The sequence below is a fragment of the Rhagoletis zephyria genome, unplaced genomic scaffold (genome assembly GCF_001687245.7).
Source record: "Rhagoletis zephyria isolate East Lansing unplaced genomic scaffold, Rhagoletis_zephyria_1.1 Rzeph_scaffold_00703, whole genome shotgun sequence".
In the NCBI taxonomy this organism is placed as follows: Eukaryota; Metazoa; Arthropoda; class Insecta; order Diptera; family Tephritidae; genus Rhagoletis; species Rhagoletis zephyria.
The window spans coordinates 20,677-47,692 of record NW_016157787.1 but is presented as its reverse complement, the minus strand read 5'-3'; the positions used below and the strand labels follow the sequence as shown (position 1 = coordinate 47,692).

Here is a 27,016-nt window from a genome sequence, read left to right as displayed (position 1 = left end):
GTCAATAATATTTGTATTCGCGAAATCAGCTGTGTGTCCACTTGTTAAAATGTGCTGTGATAATGCTGTACTGCTTTTCTGTTTCATTATGTCCGCTTCATGTTCGCCTAATCGAACACCTAAAGGCCCCTTCGTTGTCCCAATGTACACCTTTGCGCATGTTTCTGTTTGCTTCCCATTGCATTAAATTTCGTAGACTACGTTGTTTTGTTGGTGGGCATCCACTGGACATTTTGTTTTTGTATATATTATCGAAAGTGTGCAATAAGATTTATATGCAAGTGCTGTGTTTTGTGTTTTTGTTATGTAATGATCAAAGTTATCGGTAAGATTGGGAATGTATGTAACACTGAAGAATTTCTTTGCGCTTTTTGTTGTTTCTGAGTCCGATTCTGTGTTTGGGTGGTTGCTATTCTTTATTATTTCCTGATTTATGAGTTCGTGTATTAATTTGACAGGATAATTATTGCTTTTTAGGATGTTGGTTATTTTCTCTATATTAGCGTCATGGAACTGTGTGTGGCTTATCGTCAGTACTTTGTGGATTAAGTTTTTTTGCGGTGTTAATGTTATATTCTCTTGGTTGAGATGAGAAGTAATTTATCAGGCGTCCAGAGGAGGTTGGTTTTGAGTACCAGTCTAGAAGGAGGTTTTGCTTTTCTCGATAAATGCAAACATCTAGAAATAATATCTTTCAGTCTTTTTCAATTCCCATAGTAAATTTCAGTTTATTGTGGTATTTATTAACAGTATCTAGAATAATATTCGCGTCATTACGTTTGATAATAGCGAAAATGTCGTCCACGTATTTTGTTATAAATTTTATGTCAATGTTAAATTTTTCTTTCAGCTCAGTGAAATTTCTTTTTTGGAATATAAGTTTTCTGTTGAATTAGGTACCACTTATTCATAATGATTCTCGAAGCTTATGTCGTTGGTATATTTGTGAATAGGGAAATGACATCAAACGAAACTAAAACATCTTCTTCACACACATGGACTTTAGTTAACTTGTCTTTAAGATTAAAAGCATTCCTGACGTTATATTTTCCTGAAATTAGACTTTGTAAAATCTCGCCGATGTATTTGGACAGTTTGTAACAGGGGACCATAATAGAGGAGACAATAGGACGGAGGGGAACTTGAGGCTTGTGTATTTTAGGTAAGCCATAAATTCTGGGCGCCGTGGCTGCAGTGCAGGTGAGTTTTTGTTTTTCCCTGAAGTTTATGTGCTTGCCTTTGTAAAGTTCGTCCACTATTTTGTTGTTTTTTCTTTGAAGAGTGTTTGTAGGATCAGTTCGTATTGATTTATATGTATTTTTGTCTTCTATTAGTTTCTTTATCTTCTCTAGGTACTCTGTTTTGTATATGACTACAGTTTGTTGCCTTTGTCGGCATCAGTTATAATAATGTTGTTTTTGTGTTTCTGGATAAACGCCTTTGCTTTATGAAATGCTGATAAAATGAATTTTTCCGCTTCGTTATGTTTTATGCTGCGTTTGAAAAGTAATATTCTATTGCTCACTTTATTTCTTGCTATTTCCTTTTCCTTATCGTTCTCTAGTGACTGTATAAGTTGCTCCATTTCTGCTATTATATGTATCGGCGAAAAGTTTGATTTTGTTGCTGGCAAAGTAAATTTTCTTCCTTTACCTCTTCAGGAAATTCAATAGACGTCTTGTTTTCGAACCAGCTGTTGTTGGTTTTTATTCCCAATCTTCGCATTTGATGGGTTTTTAACTTGTTTAGTTTAAAGTTGAGAGCCGTTCTTTTCTTTTCTGTGATCCCATGACTGAGGAAGCCTTGTTTTCTGATAAAATTATTTATTTCTAACTGATTTAAGGCGTATTTTAGTTGTTTTTGGACATTATTTAATATATATTTTGTTGTTTTGATGTTGATGTTGGTTTGTGTTATTTCGTATATTTAAGGTTTTAATTATAAAACTCCGTTTTGTCTTTTCAATTTGTTGTTTTATCCTATCAGAGTCGGTATTCACTTTTTAAGTTTTTGATTGAATTCTTCAAGTGGTTGGGGATAAGTCCATACCTTTTACATTCTAATACGAATTTCAAATCTTCTTTCTGATTCGCTAATTTTTGATTTTGTTTGCTGTAATGTTTGAGATTAATACACGTATTCTCCCCGTATTTGTATCTCATGTGTTTCTAAAAAGACCTTCATTTTGTTCCTTGCATTTTTGTTGGTGACAGGAATAAACAAAATTATTGACAGGCTTTCCGAGATTGAAACCTATCTTTTTTTGTCCGATCAGTTCAAATTTATTTTATTTTATGTTTGTAGGCTAGTCTGATCTTTTGAGTTTTGGTGCGAATAAAACTACTTTATTCCACTTTTCCTCAGGGGTAGTGTTTATTTTATCTGTTACAACAAATATACAAAGATACAAAAAAAACACACACATTAAGTATTAACCGAAAAAAACAAAAATGTATACATATATAACAACAAATTGAATTAAATGACAAACCAACTCACATTGTTTAGATATTCAAATATAGATATGTATATAGTCGTGCGAAAACCCAGGTCAATAACTGCTGGATGTACTGGTTTAAATATGCGGCTTTGCTTTTTCCTTGGCTAAATAGATACTTTCAAATTATAATTCACATGAATTATATATCCACTGAGAAACCCCGGTTGGCATCAAACTTTATATGTATTTTTAAATAACTATGCGCACACCGAAACAACTCGCGGTGATGGCAAAATTGAAACTGAGACAAACAAGTCTGGGCATGTCATAGCACACACTTTTCTTTCTCTACCTAGCGCAGTGATCGACATGCCATAGCTTACTGAGCGCTCTGTGACCACACGCGTGTTTCACCCACATACGAACAGCGGTAGCGCACCCAATTTGCCAAACGACGTCGTAACGACGTCGTTAACGACTCGTTTTGGTGAACAATTTGTTCGCCGGCGACGGTCGCAAACGACTCGCCGTCGGATGAAAAGCACACTTCGCCGGCGGGCCGCAAAAACGACTTACCGGCGGGTCGCAAAAACGACTCCCTGCAGCCCGCAAGAACGATATACCAGCGAACTGCAAAACGATGCTCAAATTTGCTAGAAAATAAAAAACAATTTTTTTAGTTTAAAATAGTTTAATTTAATTCATTGAATTTTTTTCAAAGTTTTTAAATATACATAAATACTTAAATATCAATAACATTCAGTCATAAAATATAAACAAAAATTTTAATATATTTTTATATAATATAAGTTTTAACAATTAATTTTTTGTTACTTCATTTTACTTATCTTTAAAATTAATTATAATTGGGTTTATTTTTTAACAAGGACCATGTAGTTCAAAATTAAAGCAATGTGCAGTATACATACATACATATATAAGTATACATAAAAAAATTTCAATAAGCTTTCATAAAAATTTAAAGCTTTTTAATCTGCATTTAAGAAACACAGAGGAAGCAGTTTTAAAGTGCATAAAATGTTAGTATAATAGAAGATAGGTTTGAAATAACACAAAACTCACATTGATTTTTGGTGTTATTTTTTTGTGGTACTGCGGATTTTCATCCCTATGAATTTTATGCCAGAAAATGCATGCTTTGAGACACTTCAACCTTGTATTCTATTATACATACCAAACTTCAATGGACTTTAAAACTGCTTCATATGTGTTTCTTTAATGCAGAATAAAAATCTTAAAATTTTTATAAAAGCTTGTTAATTTTTTTTAAACTATATGGTCCTTGTTAAAAATAAACCCAATTTTTATAAAGACAACTAAAATGAAGTAACAAAAAAATAAATTGTAAAAAATTTATCAATATGACAGATAGTATATTTATGCTGACGACTGTGAAACATTTATTTTATTCCGTTTTCGCTCCATTATTTCCACAGATTCGTTGAATTTTTGCTGGAACGCTTCTGTAATAATATTAAAATTATATTAATCATTTTTGAGAGTTGGGCATCAACAATTAAAGCGTACTTCTAATTGCCGCTGTTGTGATGAGATGCCGCTAATTTTCCCCAATTTGAGTCCCTTCTGTCACCTGAAAAAGACTTGCGTGCCAAATAAACTTTTCTCTCAAAGTTTACACTGCTGGCAAATGTAAATAAGGATTACAATTTAAACACTAATTAATCCGACTAAAGTAAAATCTGTGAAAAATTAACAATAAAATACTTTTTTCGCAAAATCTATAAAGGACCCTTTTATTTCTCAAACAAACCTGGGTAACAGTTGTTCGTCGCCACACTGTAAAGTAAAAGTACAGTTTTCTACCAAATTAAAAAAAAAAAACCTTATTCCCACAAATTTTAATTTTTATTAATAAGGCCAATAGAGTGAACTTTACCTTTATAAAAAACATTTTATATAAAAAATATTATGAATACTGAAAAAAAGATGTAGGTGGCTTAATTTTCTGAGCACAAGTGTACATTGTGGATTCCATATTCTGTTATGATAAAAAATTTTCATAATAAAAACGGTTTACTATCCAAATGAATGACTTTTATTTATGCTTAGATATATTAAAATTTGGGCGTGCACCTTGTCCAACCTAGACCGAAGGTTCCTCAAAAAACTTTTAGGTTCGAAGAAACGGATTCGTTTCGAGTTCACCAAAACGACTTCACCAGGGCGACGTCGTAACGGTTTCACCAAAGCGTCGTCGTAACGACGTCGTTTCGAGTTCACCAAAACGACTTCCCCAGAGCGACGTCGTAACGACGTCGTTTCGAGTTCACCCAAACGACTTCACCAGAGCGACGTCGTAACGGCTTCACCAAAGCGACGCCGTAACGATGTCGTTTCGAGCTCACCAAACCGACTTCGCCAGAGCGACGTCGTAACGACGTCGTTTTGGTGAAGCCGTTACGACGTCGCTCTGGTGAAGTCGTTTGGGTGAACTCTAAACGACGTCGTTACGATGTCGCTTTGGTGAAGCTGTTACGACGTCGCCCTGGTGAAGTCGTTTGGGTGAACTCGAAACGACGTCGAAACGAAGTCGTTTTTTCCATACAAAATTCAACGTCGTTCCAACGTCGTTTTTTCTCATCGAATCGAAGTCGAGGCGTCCGTCTGGTGAAGTCGTTTGGGTAAGCAAGGACCATATAGTTCAAAATTCAAAAATTGCGCAATATACATATGCATGTATGTACATATAAAAAAATTAACTAGCTTTTATAAAAATTTTAAGATTTTTATTCTGCATTAAAGAAACACATATGAAGCAGTTTTAAAGACCATTGAAGTTTGGTATGTATAATAGAATACAAGGTTCATATGGATGAAAATGCGCAGTACCGCAAAAAAAATAACACCAAAAATTAATGTGAGTTTTGTGTTACTTCAAACCTGTGTTCTATTATACTAACATTTCATGGACTATAAAACTGCTTACTATGTGTTTCTTAAATGCAGATTAAAAAAGCTTAAAATTTTTAAGAAAGCTTGTTGAAATTTTTTTAATTATATACATATATGTGTATGTATGTATACTGCACATTGCTTTAATTTTGAACTACATGGTCCTTGTTAAAAAATAAAGCCAATTTTAATTAATTTTAAACATAACTAAAATGAAGTAACAAAAAAATTAATTGTTAAAACTTGCCAATATTTTTGACACAGGGTGTCGTTACGACGTCGTTTGGCAAATTGGGGATGAGAACGCGACAGCATGAAAATGAATTGGACACACTAACACATTCTCACTTTTAGCTCACGCTTGTTTGTGGTCGTGCACCTCTGCTCACAAGCATGAATATGTTCCGCTCTCAAACCAAATCGTGGTTGCTTCAACTAAGATTTGGTAACTATGACTAAACCACGTGTTGAAAGAAAGCTTATCTGTATTAGCAGAGCTTAATCATCCTTTTATGAACCATACGTTAAGTTGAATGGAATTTGTAGAAATATGCTTCAAAAAAATCTTTATTAGTAATTACCAAACCCTTCAACTAAATTAATGATTTGGTACAATCTAGATGAATATTAGAAGCTTTAATATATTTAGTTATAATTACCAACCCATGGCAATAGTTCCCAATCCTTGGTAACAGTTCCCAAATATTGTCAAAATTCGGGAACTAAATATCTTTAGTTGTCGAAACTAATCCTTTTTCTCAGTGCATGATAAAAATGGAAAAGTATCAAAGTATATATCAGCGACTGGCCACCAATTTATAGCGAATCAAATATTAACATATCGTTACCTTAAATTACCAAGACCTAAACAACACTATTTTCGAAACTGCATTTTTTACAGATTTTGGTAAGATATATTAAAATACACCTTCACTAAACTGATATATTGGCGCTCACACATATGTTAGTGTTTGGCCGAGCTTCTCCTCCAACTTGTGGCGTGCGCCTTGATATTGTCACACAAAGCGGAGGGACCTACAGTTTTACGCCGGCTCCGAACCGCGATTATATTTTTATGAGAAGCTGTTTTTCATGGCAGAAATACACTCGGAGGTTTGTCATTGCCTGCCGACGGACGACCGCTGTTAAGAAAAACCTTTTTCTAAATTTTTGGCGATGTTGTTTTGACCAGGGCTTGAATCCAGGTGCTGGTGAGTGAAAGCGCGCACTGCTTACCACTACACCACAGCGGCCGACTTGAAAGTGTTAGTATCAAAAATAACGGAGTTAAGCCACTTTGTAAAACCCCTATCTGCAGGTTTTGATATTTTATTATTTTTTGCTTCTCCTGTAAAATATAAAATTTGCTGGTTAGGGCCTTTGTGAATTAAAATAACGATATTTACGTTCAGCTGAGTGGTTAGAGATGAAAGAAACAACTTTGTAAGAAGCAAATATGATTTCTGGCCCTGGCACCATCCAAAATGTGTTTTTTTTTAATAGTGGTATCCTACGGCAGACAATGGGAATACTCCGAGTGTATTTCCGCCATGTAAAGGCTTCTCATGAAAAACAATCGACGTATTGGAGGCGATATTAATAGTTCACATACCTAAAATAGAAGTATCTAGGGTTGCCATATTTTTTATGCGGGAAGTTAGACGTTAGACTTTGTCATGCTAAAAAAATCAGTACTTTTCAGTACACTTTTATTCAAAGCGAAATTATGAATGTAAGTAACAGATAATACTTTAAAACGTCAGTGTACTTCTTTTCAACAATATTTTGGTAGTTCATAAAAAAAAATTTTATTCATTTTAACATGAGCGTACACATCATTGTACATACACATGAGCCAATAAATTATTTTATGCTTATGACATTTTTGAATAGCATTAGTGAGATCATTTCCATTTTCAACTAGTCAAAGAATTCTATACATTCAATTTTAAAGTTAGTTTTAATGTGAAGTTCAGTTTGAAAAATTTGAATTAGAAGCCGATTTCTCTCTTTGCGCAAGGAAGCAAACCTTATACTTAAGACCCTCTCAGTTGCTTCGTTTTAAATATTTTTTCAAACTTTGGAAAAGTATTACTTTTTAAGAGCTTCCTTTAAATATCCTCATGGAAAGACTAAAAGCCTGATTATGGAAACTTAACTTAACGGAACGTAGAACTTAGAGAATCAAAATGAAAAATATTTCAACGTGGCATTAAGTTACGTTAAGTTTCACCTGTTCAATTATAAGCAACACCCATTTAACAGAATTTTTAAGAGAGAGCTGTAAGTTACGTTAAGTTGCTATAATCAGACCATAAGAATTTGCTAAAAAGAGTAGGTATCTAAATATATGCCTTGTATGCAAAACTCATTTACAATGTCAGTAAATTGAGAAAAAAGAATCGTAAAGCTGAATTTACATGAGGCGATTTTGTAGGCGATTCAATATTGCTCCAGAAAAATCGCTCGTGTAAATGGGGATTAAAAAATCGCTTGCCTCAAAGTAGACAGAAAGTCAACTTTTGCAGGCGATTAACTTTCCATTACACTGTGGAAAAAATTCAGGTTTGCAAAAGTTAGGTCTATTCTGAGAGTGAGGGGTGAAAATAGAGGCTAAATTAGAAGACCCGTATCGCGGCGTTTGTTTATGTTAGTTCGAATTTTTTTTTAATCGACCTTCGAACTTTGCAGTCAAATGCCGATTTTCAGCATATTGTTTATATGGGTTTTTTGGCTATAACTCGTCGACTAATTGATATTTTTTCAATCTGTTAAAGCCAAATTATTGCTAGAGACCTGTGCAATAATTAAAATTAAAAAAAAAATTTATTTAGAAACTTTTTATAGTGCTTATGAAGCAAAATATTGGAATTTTTTTTTAATGCTTTTTGAACATATTTTCCTCAAAACTAAGTCTCTTTTGCTTTCTGTTTGATCTATAATATGCTTCTCAGTTTCTTCAATAAATTTCATTTGAAAAGAAAACAATCATAATACAAAACTTGCGTTTTCCAGCTTAATATTAATTTACTTCTCATTTATTATATACCAATTTTTTCAGTGTTAGTTTTGAAGAAACATTGAAAAAGAAATTATAAAAATATGGAAAAAAATATAATTTTGAAATGTTAGTTATGAAAAGTTTTAAGTAAAAAAATTAAATAAATTAAATTAATGATTTGGCCAGTTGCCGTTGCTCCACATTAAACTTGGCATTGCTAAAAATTTTTTGAAATGTATCGCAAAAAGACCAGCATTATACAACCGTGTTGGAGATTACGAAGCAATTTGTATGCAAGCTTTTGCGACATCTATTATCCATTTATATTTAAATGTCAAACCTCTTGAATTCAAAACAAATATTGTAACTCACATTTTCAAATGTCATTTTTCACTTCCGTTTTTTTAACTTCTTCTTGAATAAAGCGCACTCTGAGCAACAGGTTATGGGCCCAGCCCTAGCCCAAAATCGAAAAGAAAGTTAAGTATCTTTAAGATGCGGTAGATAAAACCTTTTCATACGCTTTCTTATTAAAAGCTCATCCGATTGAAATAACTATGGCTGGCACATCAATAAGGATTGATCCGCTAAACGCGGATAATTACGATAGCTGGAAGTTGCACATGCGTGCTATCCTGATAAAGGCTGACTTGTGGAGTTACGCATCGGGAGCAAAACCTTGTCCTACTGGCGAAAATGCTGCAAAGTGGAAAGAGTTCGATCAGAAAGCCTGTGCTGATATAACCCTTGCAATATCTTCATCGGAATTGGGTTTAATCTCCGAATGTGAAACGTCGTATGACATGTGGAGGAAGTTGGAGTCTACTTTTCAGTCGAAAGGTCCTGCAAGAAAAGCCACACTTTTGAAACGCATAGCCCTCGCACGAATGAAGGAAGGGGACAACATCCGTGAACATCTAAATGAGTTTTTCCACGCCGTGACCAAGCTGAAAGAAATAAACGTTACCGTGGGTGATGATCTGCTGACAATTTTACTTCTATATAGTTTACCTGATTCGTTCGAGACCTTTCGTTGCGCCTTGGAGACACGTGATGAACTCCCCAAGCCTGATGTTCTTCGTGTAAAGATACTGGAGGAAGAGCAATCGCGAAAAGCAAAGGAGGCAACTGCCGAACAGAACGTGTTTAATGCTCAACCAAAACCTAAAAATGTTTACAAGCAGGTCGGCAATGCTAACAGCAACCATAAACGAAAGGTGAGTTCAATGACAAAAGATAAAGGCGAAAATAGAACATGCTATAAATGCGGCGAAGTTGGTCACATTTCACGAAACTGTCGGTCAAAACAAAATAGTAAAACTTCCAACTGGAATGCACGTCACGCTACTGAAGAAAAGATCGAAAAATCAATGTTGTTCGAATCAGCTCTTTTGGTAAAGAATACTAGCGAATATTGGTGTATAGATAGCGGCTGTTCCTCCCACATGAGTTCCAACAAGAACAACTTCACTAACTTCAGAGAAATAAGCAAAACGCTTAGTTTGGCGAACAGCGACACAGCGAATATCACGGGCATAGGAAACGTCAGAGTTATTGTCAACGAAGAAGGACAAGAAGAACCAATAAAATTCGAACAAGTAATGTTCGTGCCAGACTTGAGAACTAATTTACTCTCCGTTTCGAAGATTACGGAGAAGGGATTTGACGTAACGTTTAAGCGAGATAAAGCACTCGTAATGCAAAAGGGTAAACCTGTGCTTACTGCCACGCGTATTGGCGATTTATATTATGTTAAAAGTTCACAGCCATCAGCAAATATTTCTGAAGCGAAAAATATCAAACTTCAATCCTGGCATATTCGGATGGGTCACCTCAATGAAACCGATTTAAAACGTGCCGTAGGTATGGTACATGGCATGAATTTCGACCGCGGGGAAAAATTAGCGACTTGTGAAATTTGTGTTAGCCAAAAACAAACACAAGAGAGTTTTCCTAAGCAAAGTGAGAAACGTACCACAGAACTACTTGAAATTGTGCACAGCGATGTATGTGGGCCTATGAGGACTTGCTCACACTCAGGTGCTAAATATTTCGTGACATTTACAGACGATTTTTCTCGCTACAGTGAAGTGTATTTCTTAAAACGCAAGTCTGACGTATTGCAAATGTTTAAAATTTTCAAGAATTCAGCCGAAACTTTTACGGGAAAGAAAATTAAGTCACTCCAATCAGACAACGGCTTAGAGTATATAAACAACGATTTTCAAAATTATCTAGACGATTGTGGAATTAGGAGGCGGTTGAGTGCACCTTATACGCCACAGCAAAATGGCATCGCAGAACTAAAAAATAGAACGCTTTTGGAAATGTCTAGATGCATGTTAAAGCAGGCGTATCTACCAGCGAAATTTTGGGCAGAAGCCATTAATACAGCAAACTATATTAGAAATAGGTGTCCAACTAAAGTTCTTACAAGTGAGGTACCGCTGAAACTCTGGTCGGGGAAGATCCCTACAGTTGTTCATTTGAGACCGTTTGGTGCAAAATGTTACGTTTTGATAAAAAACAAGCTAAGCGGTAAGTTTGACCGATCTGAAGAGTGTATTTTAGTTGGATATTCAAATGAGGCTAAAGCTTATCGACTCTGGTCTCCCGTAAAGCAAAAAATTTTGGTAAGCCGCGATGTAAAATTTTTAGATGAAACGTTCTACCATTCTAATAACGAGAAACAAGCTAAATTAGAAATAGAATTGGAATTGAAAGCGGCTAGAAACGAAACTGATTGCGAAGAAATTGCTGAAAGGTCTGTCAGCGAATGCGAAAGTGAAGGTGCATCTTCATCGTCGAAATCGAAATACGGTAGAGGTAGGCCGAGACTAGTGAGAATTGGCGTAAGGGGACGACCTCGTAAGAAGTATCAAAAGGCGGTGAGTAACACAAAAGAACAAGCTGATGACGGCGTGTCAGAATCGAGCTCTGATTTCGAAGATTGTGATAAATGGTTGAGAGCTTTATCCGAAATCAAGAACCCAGTGTGCAAACTTCGAAAGTCGCTTTATGGCCTACGACAATCTGGCTTTCAATGGTACCACAAATTAAGCACTAAGCTACGCCAAATGGGATTTCACTCATCCGAATGTGATCCATGCCTTTTTATTATGCGTAAGAATTCGAGCCTCACGCTGATTACTGTTTATGTGGATGACTTATTAATAGCTACAAATGATCAGTCGCACTTAATTGAAATCAAACAATCTCTCGCCGAAAGCTTTGAGATGAAGGACATAGGTCCAGTCAAAACTTGCTTGGGTATAGAGTTTCGACAAGATCTCAAAAAACACAATGTATTTTTAAATCAACGTGAGTATGCGGAACATATTTTAAAACGTTTTCAAATGGAGGACTGCAAACCAGTTAAAACTCCACTAGAATTCAACACTAAACTTGAAAAACCCGCTGTTCGTGATGAAACTATAATGAAAAATTTCCATATCAAAGTTTAATTGGTGCCTTATTATACTTGGCTGTAACAACACGCCCTGACTTGGCTTTCAGCATTAATTTTTTGAGTCAGTTCAACTCTAACTACAACTCGACCCATTGGAAGGCAGCCAAGCGCGTATTAAGGTACTTAAAAGGTACTATAAATTATGGTATATTTTATGAACAATCAAATGCGAAATTGTATGCAGTAGCTGACGCGGACTGGGGAGCCAATATGGCTGATAGACGATCGTATTCTGGCTACGCCTTTATATTAGCTGGAGCAGCAATATCATGGGAGGCAGGCAAGCAAAGGACTGTATCACTATCGAGCACTGAATCCGAGTACATGGCTTTGTGTGAAACAACAAGAGAGGGTCTCTACCTGCGTAAAATGCTGAACGAAATCGGATTGGAACATAGCTCGATCGTGATCTACAATGATAGTCAAAGTGCACAAAAGTTAGCGCAGAGCAGTGCTTTTCACTCGCGTACCAAACATATAGATGTACGGCACCACTTTATACGCGAAAAACATCAAAACGGCGATATCTTGCTAAACTACATGCCAACTGAAGCTATGCCTGCAAATGTGCTCACAAAGGGACTTCCTGCCGAAAAACACTACAGATGCATCGGAGATCTGGGTATGGCTGATACAAATTGATTGTTGCTGCATCCTAACTACTTCGAGGGGAGGTGTTGGAGATTACGAAGAAATTTGTATGCAAGCTTTTGCGACATCTATTATCCATTTATATTTAAATGTCAAAACTCTTGAATTCAAAACAAATATTGTAACTCACATTTTCAAATGTCATTTTTCACTTCCGTTTTTTTAACTTCTTCTTTAATAAAGCGCACTCTGAGCAACAAACCGCTTAAAAGACATTTTCCCAAGACTAAGTAACGCCAAAATTCAGGAAGGGGTTGTTAATGGTCCCGACATACGGAAACTAATGAGTCGTCAAGATTTTGACCAAGTTCTGACAGACCGAGATTTAAATGCGTGGCTCGCATTGAAAGCAGTCATTAAAGGACTTTTGGGTAAAGAACGCAAAGACAACCACAGGCAATCTGTTGCAAGCATGTTGGCAGCTTTCGATGAAATTGGGGTTAATATCCCTGTTCGCGTACGCACTATCCAGTACTAATTTTACTGGTTTTTTACTGGATGTCATTTTCGTACGCAAAAACTTGCAAGAAACTAACAGAAGAGGGGAAATTGAGAGAGCAAAAATGACAGCTGAACTTGCAAGTTTTACTGGATTTTTACTGGATACATTTTTACTAGCAACTATTTGCTAGTAAGAAAAACAGCTGATGGCATGATGCTTAATGTAATTCACATTAACAAAATAATTGTTTGTGGTGCGTTTAGAGTTGCAATTGGCAAAATAAACCCATTTAAATATATAATAAGATGGAAAATACTAGTTTTCTAAGAAAATTGCCTCGGAAAATAACAAATAAATCAGCTGTTCATAAAACCAGCAACTTCTTGCTGGTTTTGCGTTTTCGTACTTTCTTGAATATTTCACTCATTGNGAGACAAGGATGAAATTCCAGAACATCTGTTGGACGAAATTATCGACCTTTCTGATGATGATGACGATGACCAAGATATTAGAGAGAGCAGTGATGTTGATCCACAGCCGCCTGCTAAACGGCAACTGGCCAGATCATTAATTTAATTTTTTTACTTAAAACTTTTCATAGCTAACATTTCAAAATTATATTTTTTTCCATATTTTTATAATTTCTTTTTCAATGTTTCTTCAAAACCAACACTGAATAAATTGGTATATAAGAAATGAGAAGTTAATTAATATTAAGATGGAAAACGCAAGTTTTGTATTATGATTGTTTTCTTTTCAAATGAAATTTATTGAAGAAACTGAGAAGCATATTATAGATCAAACAGAAAGCAACAAAGACTTAGTTTTGTGGAAAATATGTTCAAGAAGCATGAAAAAAAAATTTGCAACATTTTGCTTCATAAGCACTACAAAAATTTTCTAAATCAATTTTTTTTTAATTTTAATTGTTGCTCAGGTCTCTAGCAATAATTTGGCTTTAACAGATTGAAAAAATATCAATTAGTCGACAAGTTATAACCAAAAGCCTTATAAACAATATGCTGAAAATCGGCATTTGACTGCAAAGTTTGAAGGTCGATTAAAAAAAAAATCGAACTAACATAAACAAACGCCGCGATACGGGTCTTCTAATTTAGCCTCTATTTTCACCCCTCACTCTCAGAATCGACCTAACTTTTGTTAACCTGAATTTGTTCCACAGTGTTTTGTTAAGAAGGAAGTTAAAATATTTTTTAAGAGATTGAGTCATAAGTAGAAAACTAATTTCTCCGTTTTTCAAAGTTAGCTTCCGAAATCGAGATATGGGCTTTCGACTTACGAAATAGGACCTTTGGTAAAAAATTATTTTTAATTACTGTATGTAAACTACTAAAAAAAGTGAAAACATAGTCGTGGTACGCCTTTTGGTCTTATTTAAACGGTACATAACTTTTTTTTGTGCAAACTTATATTTCAGATGCTATAGGAGATCAATGGTCAGAAAAAATTTTGAACTGATTTTTAAAAAATTTGTGGCACCTGTAATATAGGTTTGCACAAAAAAAGTTATGTACCGTTGGAATAAGAGCACAAGGCGGACTATGCCTATATTTTTACTTTTTTAGTTATTTACATACAATAATAAAAAATAATTTTTTACCAAAGGTCCTATTTCGAACGTCGAAAGCCCATATCTCGAGGGAGGGGTTATCCGCCACTGTATTCATACATATGCATATGGATGTAGTTGTCAGTCGTTTTTTATATTTAGAATGTAGAGCTTTATTTTTCTCCTGAAAACATTGATACAGTTTTCGGTTTCTTCCAGTCTGTTTGCCAATTTGGGTTAATTTTTATCTTATGCAATGATGTTAACATTTATCATAAGAGGCAACTTACTTCAAACGAGCTTGGTACTCTAGTGAAAAATACACAAATATAATAGTATCTATGTAAATTTGTAATAGATCTGTAAAATTAAAACGTTGAAAATCTATGTAGTTAATTTTACTCACCATATTCTCCAAACGTAACACTAGTAAACAACGCGTCCTACAACCGCGTTGACATATAAACGTTAGGCTAGTTTCGGCGCTTTATTATAATATTTGGTTTAGCACTCCGATAATTGTAGTTTTCCGATATCGAATAAAAAAACTCATATGATCTTTTAATAAATCCAACAAAAAACACATCCACTTCAATCTTGTGTCTCTACCATGTACCTTATGCAGAAACAAACACGGAAATTATTTTAATAAATTTTAACATGCACACAAAGTGATTTATAGCGCACTCAGTTAAAATGCCACAAATTTGCTTAAAACCCGGAATTGATTTAAAAAGACACAATATTTACTCCCGCGTGAACGCGACTTATTAAAGGAAAATTTTCTATACAACTAATGCGCGTGGTAATCAGTTCAATCACAGCATTTCTCGTTATTTCTATTATCGCTAAAACAATCACTTATTTATTTTTGTCAAAGGAGATGGTAGCTCCATTTCAAAAGAAAATGTCAAAAGCACAGTATGCCAAAAGGGCTACTAAGAAGAAGCGAAACTACCTTTAAATTATCGTATCACTATAAAGTAGAGTTGTGCACTTTAGTTCTTATGAGTGAACCGTTCAGTTGTAGTTCGCTCACCTTAGTGAACTGGTTCTTTAGTTCGTTCAGTTCATTTAATTCAATTGACGAATTATCATATTTTTATCATACATATTACATACAAAACAAAAGCTTTGGTAATTCTAATTCTCAAAATACTTTTACAAACATAAAAACGCATGTATACAAATATGTTTAGGAACATAAATCACTAAAATATTATGCAGTCGTTTTCAATCGACGGCGTACATTTGCAGTAATGGTAATCTTAGCAGTATTGTTATTAATTTGAACATCGTTTCAAACATTCACAGAACTTTCGTATAAATAAAATATAAATAAACTAGTATATAAAACAAAAACTTTAACAAATTCATAAATAAAACAAGTAAGAGCAGCGCTGTCTTCGGCTATGCCGAAGGCTTCATACCTTTCATGAACATCTGCAAATTTAAGTTTGACAGATTACTGATTTTGAATACATCTGCATACATCGATAGAGGAGTTACATACTTATATAAAAATCGCATCTAAACAATCAGAGGTATGGAAGATATACTTTATATGGCACCAATCTAAGTGATTTTCACTGCTATGTGATCGGTATGTAAACCGGTAACACAATTTATTGGGTTTAGTTTCCTACATAAAGGAGATATATCGCAAAAACTGGTATCTGAACAATCAGTGCTATAGGAGATAAAGCTTATACAGCATAGATTTTGACGATTTTCTCAGTAGACTTTGTATTATTATTTATAAAAAATTTATCGGTTTTAGCTGTTCAAATAAAGGAGTTTTACAGTAAAATCCCATATGTGAACAATCAGATGTATGGAAGATATATGTTGTAGTCACCCGATCCTTGTTATTTTCACTGTACGTATTCTGTTAATAATGAGTGAAAATGGTGCGAAATTTCATGTTCCTAGCTGCATAAATGGAGGAGATATGATAAAAGACCTCATATCTGAACAATCAGTTGTATGGGGGCTGCAGGTTATAGTGACCCGATCTTCGTTATTTTCACTGTAAGTCTTCTGCTGATAATGAGTGAAAACAGCGCGAAATTTCATGGTCCTAGCTAAATAAATGGATGAATTATAACGAAAAATCTCATATCTGAACAATCAGTTGTATGGGAGCTATAGGTTATAGTTATCCGATCTTTTTAATTTTCACTGTAAGTTTTCTGTTGATAATTATTGAAAACAGTGCGGAATTTCCTGTTCCCAGCTTTATAAATGGAGGAGTTATAACGGAAAATTTTATATCTGAACAATCAGTTGTATGGGAGCTATAGGTTATAGTGACCCGATCTTCGTTATTTTCACTGTAAGTTTTCTGCTGATAATGAGTGAAAACAGCGCGAAATTCCATGGTCCTAGCTAAATAAATGGATGAATTATAACGAAAAATCTCGTATCTGAACAATCAGTTGTATGGGAGCTATAGGTTATAGTTCTCCGATCTTTGTAATTTTCACTGTAAGCATTCTGTTGATAATGGGTGCAAGTGCTGCAAAATTTCATGTTCGTAGCTGCATAAATGGAGAAGTTATAACGAAAAATCTCATATCTGAACAATCAGTTGTATGGGAGCTATATGTTATAGTGGTCCGATTCTTCCGTTTCCGACAAATGATTAATACATTATAAAAATACACCCACCTACCAAATTTGATCCGGATATCTCGAAAACTGAGAGACTAGATTGCATACAAACAGACAGACAGACGGACAGACGGACAGACGGACAGACGGACATGGATAAATCAACTCAGCTCGACGTTCTGATCATATAAGTATACATTTTAATGGGTCTATCTCTTTTTGTTCTGGTACTTACAAACATCGGACCAAAGTTTTAATACCATTTCATGCTCATGAAAGGTATAAAAATATGTACATATATATGTACGATATGCAAACACATTCAATTAGAAAGCTGGTTTGATTTAAAAAAAAAACGTTATACGCCAGATTAGTATATTCTCTTCCTGAAAAAACTCGTTTACAAGGAACTGAAGTAGCAACAATGCAAAAGCGTTTTAATACATATTGGGTTACACGTCATTCGTTCGTGCGAAGAATATTTGGATCGTGATCCAATATGAGAAATTGTAGCACCGACAAATTTAATTCAATGAGAAGACCGCACTAGTGAACTAGTTCATCTCAATGAACTAGTTCTTTAGTTCAAGAACCACCCAAGCCTACTATAAAGCTGTTTTTGACAGAAGACCAGAAAATATTTTTAAAACAATTTATATGCATAAGGGTGATCGAAAATAACTATCCTAACGAAATTAAGTCCTCAAATGGACCTTTTTACAGAGAAGAAAATTGTCCCATTTGGGTAAATTTTTATTTAAATTTTAAAAGTTTTCCATGTAAATAACATGATACTATTTTTTTTTTATCATGAAATATGTTATAACTACTGAACCGTTTGAGATAAAATTTTTCTAAATTTGGTTAATATAGGGGACCATCCGGTTAAGGTGCAGAGATGGTATTTTCAGGGACAGTAGTCAAGAGCTCTATCTTTAATTTAAGCCTAAGTGAAAGGTTTTATCACGTTATCTTTCTTTGCTAGAGCTTCTCAAATATAGCAAAAAAACGCGACTTTTGACACTTTGACCTCGTTTTTTTCAAAATCTGGACCTGATGGAATTTTTATACTTAACTGTCGAAGCAGCGTACGGCGCAAAAAACTGTTGTTACGTACGCTGTCAAAATAAAAAACCATTTGCACTTGTGAAAATGAACACAATTGGCAACGTAAGCGTAGCAGCGCAGAGCTGCGGTACGTCCGAGTAAATCGATTTCTATTTTCTACCACGCGTACGAGCGCACAGGGTTGCTTTAGAATGCCAAATGTCAATTACAAACCAAACATATGTACATACACAAACAGAAGTGGCAAAATTTGTTAAATCCTTAATTAATAATTATCGAAGATATTTTATAAATGGATTTACATTTCAAAAATTAATTGAGAAGGTGAGGAAGTACGGGTGCATATACGATTGGTCTGCAGCCGACTATAGGAACGTTCTCAAAAAAAGACAAAATATGGACACGAATTGGAGTTGCACTAAATACAAAAGGTAAAATCTATATGTATATTAGAATATTATAACATATTAAACTGAGGTTCGGGATGTCCAGACGAAGTGTGCAGGAAGCGGTGGAAGCCACTCCGTGATTCCTACATACGGCATATGCGAAGTGAGGAGCTGACGACAGGCAGTGGAGCACCCGCTCCAAGGCAAAAGTGGAAGCACGCAGATAATATGTCTTTTTTGAGCGAAGTTAGAGACTGCAGGCCGTGAGTATTGTTTTTTGTTTCCATTGATGGGAAATTTATATGGAATATTAAATTTAACTACAACAATTGGAACCAGAATGCAAAACGATGATGACAATACTGTTGCAGATACTCTAAAACAGAAAACCCTTTAGAAATGTCGCCACAGCCAGAAGTTTCCATCACCGATTTAATTGCGAATTGTTCAGGTTCACAAAGCGCAACTCCTAACACTCACCATCCATCCATCAAGGCGCCCCTAACAAAAGTTATGGAAAAGTGCTGTGAAAAGATAGCTGAAATCACTCCAGTTGATGATAAATCGCCCACTGTGCAGTTCTTTGTTAGTTTGGCCAACAAAATAACGTCCTTAGGTTTGTCAAGAGCTAATATAGATGCTATTGAAATGAGGGTTATGTCCGTAGTCCATGAGAAAATCGCATATCGCCGTAGGCCGCAGTAAGAACGTGCGCTAATTCATAAATTAAGCAATGCGGAATGCTGACCCAAAAACATATCGTCGTTTAAAGTACAAAACCGCGTATCAACAAATGGCAAAACCGCGTATCAAGATAATGCAAAACCGCGTATATGGGGTTGCATAAATTATTTTATAGGGAGTAAAAACACTCATATTTCAAAACGGTTGTCTTTTTTTATAAAGAAATCGCATTTCTAGCTTCTGTATTTCAGGACGAATGGATGCGGATTGAGCCAAGAGCTTGCGTGGGCAAATCCATTTTTTGGCAGCCAATGTAAGATACGCGGTTTTGTAGAATGAGGATACGCGGTTTTGTACTTTAAACGACGATATACTTATCTTTACATTTCATACAATTGGTGGATTCACAAGGTGTGCTATCTTGTCGTATTGTTATAATTTACTAAACTTTTACAATGGTTTAAAAAAATTATTGTTGCCTTCCACACTGAAAGAGTACTAAAACAGTACAACCTTGCTTGCTATGTTTATATGGTGTAGTAAGCAAACAGCTGTTCTTTGTTTACATTCGCTTCTCGTGAAAATTCTGTTTTGTTTTGTGCTTATACCATCTGGCAAATTTTGCTGCTTATAAAAATTGATCCTTTGCCAATTATTCAGGTAAGATCTAATGAATTATCTCTATTAATGGACCCAGATTAAATAAATGGTCTTGATTTAGCCAAAAGCGAGGCGTGTGCGCATCAATCCCACCAAGAAATGGACTATAGTAGAGGAAAAGAGGCTTATTGAGTTTTTGATGGCGAATAGAGATTTCGAGGTTGTTTTTTATTAAATAATTGCAATTTTGATCACACTGAAGGTAATAATTACAGAAGCCAAATGCTCAAGCCTACTGTTTGGTCACAGTTGAGAACACCTGTTTAACATATTTGACATGTCATAAGTATTGAAGAGCTACTCATTTGTGTATTCTCAGAGTTTGTACTCTTATTCCGTATACATACATCATTTTTCGTTAAGTTGAGCATTGTATGTACATAGCACATTCATATTCATATAGAAGTAAGCACACTCGCTGTAAGGCGGAGAAAGGGCATTTATTGTAACTAAAACAAATTGAATAAACACACTCGTTTTGGAAGTCAATCAGAGCGCATCGTTTGCCTTTTATTTAAAGTTTGCAACTAGCATTTTGGTAAATATTTTTAATATATTTTGCGGTTGTGAAAATCCTCACAATCCTACATTTTGGCGCCCAACGTGGGGCACGATTCTTAAATAAAATAATCGAGCATCCCCATCATTTTCGTCATCGCTGGAGGCTCGCATTGGTGGACTCCATCGTGGTCATTTCCAACATCGGAACACGCAAATTGCAATATCCAAGGTCAGATAAGAGTCATTGGGACCAAGTGTACACCATTCCACCCGAAACTAAAAAGAAACGGGGAAACAGTTATACTTTGCACTCACTTCGGCTTTGCAGTTTTGGGTAATTCTGCTAAGCACACACGGCTTGCGCACACTTTGCGTCGCCACCGCTGCTACTACTTGGGGGAGTCGCTGTTGCTGCCGCCGTCGCTGCCACTACTTAGCTGATACGCTGACGCGCGCTCGCACTTCATTTGCGCACTTTGCTGTGCTGCTCTCGTTAGCCCGCTGCTGCTATTTCGCTTATTCGTCGCCTGTGTTAGATCTACGTGTACGCACACTTTGCTTTGCTGCAGCTGCTACTTAGCAGATTCGCTGGCGCTCGCTCGCAATTCGTTTACACAGTTTAATTCGTAGGCGCTATTTGGTTGCCCTACGTCTACGCACATCGTTTCTTCGCTGCGGCTAATGCATTAAGGGGCTGCTGCTACTTATCTAATAGCTGTCGCCCACTAATAGTGTCACTTTCGCATTCGCTATTTTGCGCGGCCTAACTACTCGGCACTGCCCAACGTACGCCAAAGGAGGTTTGCCGGCTGTCGCTGCGGTCATTGTTGCGTCGCATCAAATAGAACACATCGCAGCGTAACTACACTACCTGCTTATATTCCATCGACTGCTCAGCTCATCGCACAACCCAACGTGCAGATTGTTGCGCACACAACATCGAATCATTTGGACTTGGTGTACAGCGAGTACTTGCACCGCTCTATCTGCATCACAATTTGCGCCGATTGCTGCTGATTGCCGCCACCTTTATACGCTGCGTTAAATTTGTTGAAAACGTTCATCATTGATACGACTGACTTTATTGTTTCACCAACCATTGTATAGTAAGTCATTTAATTTTAAGCTTATTTCACCATGTCTCTGGAAAGATTGAAACAATCTCGAGCTAGTACTAAAAAAAATATAACACGTATTAAGAATATTGTCAACGATAGTTTGAAACCAGGGGGACAGGCGCTGTCGCCAGCGGAGTACAAGTGTCGACTTGGGATTCTCGAATCCTACTTTAAGCAAATACTGTCGATACAATCAGAAATTGAAGAATTAGATCCAGAAGACAACGCCCGCGGGGATTTAGAAGATCTCTATGTAACGACGAAATTGAGTATTCAGACGCAATTGGGGGAGGACCATAACGCAACACTTTTAGATTCCACTTGCATAGTGCAAGCGAGCTCAAAATTGCCGCAGTTGAAATTACCCTCTTTTTCTGGAAAGTATTCCGAATACAGGAATTTCATCACGTCGTTCAAGCAAATTATTGATCGCGAACTAAGTCTTTCCAACATTGAGAAATTCAACCACTTGCGCAATTGCTTACATGGCCAAGCTTTGGAAGCAGTTAATGCGTTTCAAGTCACGAATGAAAATTATTCTAAAGCGTTGGAAAGACTTAGAGCTCGTTTCGACAATCCAACACTTATTTTTTTGGAAAACATCTCGTCGTTGTTCGAGCTTCCTTCGGTTTCAAAATCCAATTGTGTTGAATTACGAAGTCTCATTGACAACGCCTCTGCAATTTTCGGTTCTTTACGTTCCTTGGGTACCGAAGGTGAAATTGCCCAAGCCATGCTAATATATTTGGTTATACATAAGGCTGACGATGACACAAAAAAGAAATGGAAACAATCATTGGACTTTAAAAGGTTACCTTCTTGGGAAAACTGCACCGATGTTCTGGAAAGACATTGCCAATACCTCGAGTCACTTACTGGCAATAGCGCTTCCGCTCCGCTAACTCCGACAAATAGTAAGGGCTCGAGAGGACACAAACAACAGAAGAGTCATACATTTGCGCTTTCTAATTCGCCATGCGCGGTCTGTTCAAGCGGGAGCCATAAGATTTTTAATTGTGATCGCTTCAAATCTTTGACCGTCATACAGCGCTTTGAGCAAGTAAAACGAATAGGGCTCTGTATTAATTGTCTCACTAGAGGCCATCAGTTGTCAAGTTGTCCATCATTGCAAAGGTGCAAAATTTGTTCGCGACAACATCACAGCCTACTTCACCGTGCTACATCGAGTTCGCCAGAATCTTCCAACTCTTTGAATCAGTCACCTCAACCGCTATCAACACCAGGTTTGTCTGCGACCTCAAGTCGTGCTACCACTCACACTCACTTAAAACACTCTTCGTTCGATCAAGTAATTCTGGCTACTGCCATTGTCCTAGTTCGTGACGCTTCAGGCACCTATAGACAGGGCAGAGCATTGCTGGACTCTTGTTCACAAGCTAATTTCATTACCGACGAATTTTCCCAAAGGCTTTTGCTACCCAGAAGCAAACACAATATTGAAATCTGCAGTATTGGGCAGTCATCAACCAACATCAAGTACAAAACTACTACATGTATCAAATCCCGAACAACCGGTGTCGAATTGCCTCTAGCATTTTGCGTGACATCAAACATTGCTTACGAATCGGGATTGGAGATCGATATTTCAGCTTGGAATATACCATCAAATATAGAACTTGCTGATGAACAGTTTTATAAGTCCACACGAATTGATCTTCTTCTAGGCACCGAAACCTTTTTCAGTTTATTATCGGTCGGCCAGATTAAGCTTGGCGATAATTTACCAGTTTTGCAAAAGACGTTGTTGGGATGGGTTGTCTCAGGTCGCTACCAGTCAAATAGCAACAACATTAGATCATTATGTATGGTAGCTTGTAATGATGAACTAGATAAAAAACTGGAACAACTCTGGAGGCTCGAGGAAGTCACGTCCGTTGGAGACATGTGGACTCGTGAGGAACACAGTTGTGAACGCCTGTACACGAACACGGTTTCACGAAGCCAGACCGGAAGAATAATTGTCAAACTTCCATTTAAAGATGACCCCTGTTGCTTGGGTGCTTCGTATACGACTGCTCTGCGTCGTTTTATGTCACAAGAGCGCCGCTTGTGGCAGTCTCCAGAACTCGGAAAACAGTACGCTGCCTTTATGGAGGAATACGAAAACTTGGGACATATGAGTATTGTTGAGGAGCCAAATCTTAATGAACCTCACTACTTTATACCACATCACTGCGTCTTAAAGCCATCAAGCACTTCGACGAAATTGAGGGTTGTCTTTGACGCGTCCTGCCGCACCACTTCGCAAAGATCACTCAACGATATACAAATGATCGGGCCAACACTACAAAGAGAGTTAGTAATGCTCCTTTTAAGTTTTCGACTACATCGTTTCGCATTAACCGCTGACATTGTAAAAATGTACAGACAGGTGATCATAAGCCCAGAACATCGCAAGTTCCAATATATTCTTTGGAGAAAATCGTCTACAGATAAGATTAGTACGTACCAATTAAATACGGTTACTTATGGAATGGCCGCCGCACCATACCTCGCAATACGAAGCCTATTCTATTTAGCTGATCAGTACGCATCACAATTCAAAATAGGGTCAAACGTCATCAAATCATCGTTTTATGTAGACGATCTTTTATGTGGTGCCGATTCAGTCGCTGAACTTTTTCGAATCAAACATGAGGTAAGCGAATTGCTGAAATTGGGTGGGTTTGAGCTTGCGAAGTGGCACTCAAACCATCCGGAGCTCAAAGTTGTAGGAACTGTGAAGGATTTGAAACTGGACGATTCCATCACAAGCACACTCGGTATTAAATGGAATCAGAATTGTGACTCTTTCCTTTTCACATTTGAACCGAAGCAGCGTAGCAATAGCCGAATCACAAAGCGATATATTTTATCTATTGCATCTACCCTTTTCGATCCTCTTGGTCTTCTAGCTCCGGTGAGTATCACTGCAAAACTCATCATTCAGGAACTATGGCTGCTCAAACTCGAATGGGACGAGTCTGTCAGTCAAAGCATTCATATGGCTTGGTCCAAGTTTCTCAACGACATGTCGAATCTTAATTTAATCAAAGTTCCAAGATACTGTTTAGGAAGAAACATTCAATCGCTTCAGCTTCACGGATTCTGCGACTCGTCAATTCGTGCGTATGGCTGCGCAATTTATACGCGCGTAGTAGACAGTAAAGACAACATATTCGTACATCTTCTTATAGCTAAGTCGAGAGTCGCGCCTATTAAAAAACAAACGTTGCCGAAGTTAGAGCTCTGTGGCGCTTTGCTGCTTGCACGACTTTTTTCAAAAATTAAACCAATTTTTTCTAATCACAAACTTGACACGTATCTATGGACAGATTCGGAGATAGTTCTGCATTGGCTTAAAATGCACTCCGCTACGCTTTCTACGTTCGTCGGAAATAGAGTGTCCGAAATTCAGGATCTAACTGCTGACGTAAATTGGAGACACGTCCCGACTCAAAGTAATCCAGCCGATATTGTTTCAAGAGGCAGCACTGTAGAAGAACTCTTGAAATCGAATTGGTTCACTGGTCCGTCGTTCTTGTATGATAATGCACACAAATGGCCTGATAACAACTGCAATAACGTTGACATGGAAGTCGTAGAAAGGGAGAAACGCAAGGCAGTGTTCACTATAATATTAGCGTCGAATTACATTCTGGAAACTATTGACAACATTAGTTCATATATTCGTAGTATTCGATTAGTTGCTCAATTATTCCGTTTTTATAGCAAGCTGCAAAGAAACGTAACCGAGAACTGCCAGGACGGACCACTTTCATCGCAGGAGATGCATCACGCCTTGCTGTGTATTGTATGGAATATACAACAGCAGTACTTCGCTGAGGAACTCCGCCTGCTGAGAAAAGAGGCGATGGCAAGTGGAACATTGCGGTATCTTAACCCGTTCATCGAATCCGTTGAAGGATTCGAACTACTAAAAGTTGGCGGGCGCTTAGAGTTAGCGGATCTTCCTGATGCTCAAAAGCACCCAATTTTGCTGCCAGCAAAATGTCAATTCGTCGCTCGCTACGTTCATCATTTGCATGTCAGCAACTACCACGCAGGACCTAAGGCGTTAATAGGTTTAATTCGTCTTAAATTTTGGATAGTGAACGCGCGTGAAGTATCTAGACGCGTCGTCAAAAACTGCATCCACTGCGTCAGGTATAGACCAAAGTTGCTACAACAACTAATGGGAAACCTGCCGGTTGAGCGTTTGACACCGTCTCGGCCATTCGCACGCTGCGGCGTCGATTTTTGCGGTCCTGTCAATATATATCTCCGCATCAGAGGAAAGGCGCCCCATAAGGCTTACATAGCCATTTTCGTGTGTTTGGCATCAAAGGCGGTACACATTGAGGTCGTCTCAGACCTCTCCACGGATGCCTTTCTAGCGTCACTGAAACGCATGATCGGACGACGGGGCTTACCCTCCGATATCTTTTGCGACAACGCTACCAATTTTGTTGGCGCGTGCAATAAACTCAAAGATTTGAAAGCGTTTCTGTTTAAACAGGAGCATCAAGAATCCATCATTAAATATTGTGCCAACGAGTTTATTAATTTTAAATTTATTCCCCCTAGAGCACCTCACTTTGGCGGGATATGGGAAGCTGCTGTCAAATCAGCCAAGGGTCACCTTAATCGTAGCCTCTGGGATACAAGAATGACGTTTGAGGAATTGTCTACAAGCATGGTCGAAATAGAAGCAATTTTAAACTCTCGCCCGATAGCACCGCTTTCGAATGACCCCAGCGATTACGAAGCATTAACACCAGGCCACTTCATAATTGGGAGCGCCCTTAAGGCCCTTCCAGAGCGCACAGTCTCAGCTAACATCGATCACCATGAACGATGGACTCGATGGACTCGACGCTGGTCAAGCAAGCATTTTGGTCGTGGTGGTCGCGCGACTATATAAATGAACTACAGATGAGAAACAAATGGTCAACTGAGCGTCCAAACGTAGCGAATGATACCATGGTCATAATACATGAAGATAACGTTCCCCCGATGCGCTGGCAATTAGGCAGAGTGGTTAACTGCATTGCTGGTAGTGATAGGCGCATAAGAGTAGTAGACGTCCGCACAGCGAAAGGAATCATCAGGCGACCCATTCATAAACTCGCAATACTGCCTGCTTGAAAGTCCTTTCAATGGGGCCGGGATGTTTGGTCACAGTTGAGAACACCTGTTTAACATATTTGACATGTCATAAGTATTGAAGAGCTACTCATTTGTGTATTCTCAGAGTTTGTACTCTTATTCCGTATACATACATCATTTTTCGTTAAGTTGAGCATTGTATGTACATAGCACATTCATATTCATATAGAAGTAAGCACACTCGCTGTAAGGCGGAGAAAGGGCATTTATTGTAACTAAAACAAATTGAATAAACACACTCGTTTTGGAAGTCAATCAGAGCGCATCGTTTGCCTTTTATTTAAAGTTTGCAACTAGCATTTTGGTA

General features: G+C 37.1%; 2 protein-coding genes across 9 annotated transcripts in view; one reads left to right on the top strand and one right to left on the bottom strand.

Annotated features, from left to right (window-relative positions):
• The window catches only part of LOC108361137 (uncharacterized), a 140,686-nt gene extending 125,073 nt beyond the window's left edge, over nt 1-15,613 (bottom strand). For 3 of the 7 annotated variants that reach the window (XM_017613682.1, XM_017613681.1, XM_017613688.1), the window contains exon 1: nt 14,914-15,450. The gene's annotated coding sequence lies outside the window, so the exon portion shown is untranslated. The other 4 variants (XM_017613687.1, XM_017613683.1, XM_017613684.1 and 1 more) reach the window with 4 other exon arrangements.
• Nucleotides 15,614-19,749: 4,136 nt separating this feature from the next.
• Nucleotides 19,750-26,974, top strand: LOC108361136 (uncharacterized). Of its 2 annotated transcripts, XM_017613680.1 has the most exons (3): nt 19,750-19,921; nt 19,983-20,081; nt 20,137-26,974. In XM_017613680.1, exon 3 carries the CDS (start codon nt 21,560-21,562, stop codon nt 26,462-26,464), a length of 4,905 nt encoding a protein of 1,634 aa, XP_017469169.1. In that variant the 5' UTR covers nt 19,750-19,921; nt 19,983-20,081; nt 20,137-21,559; the 3' UTR covers nt 26,465-26,974. The 2 variants fall into 2 exon arrangements, with proteins under 2 accessions (XP_017469169.1, XP_017469168.1); XM_017613679.1 differs by having other exon boundaries at nt 19,983-26,974.
• Nucleotides 26,975-27,016: the final 42 nt, after the last annotated feature.

Excerpts from the sequence above, each read along its gene's own strand:
- LOC108361136 (XM_017613680.1), top strand. The coding sequence starts at position 21,560 with ATGTCTCTGGAAAGATTGAAACAATCTCGAGCTAGTACTAAAAAAAAT.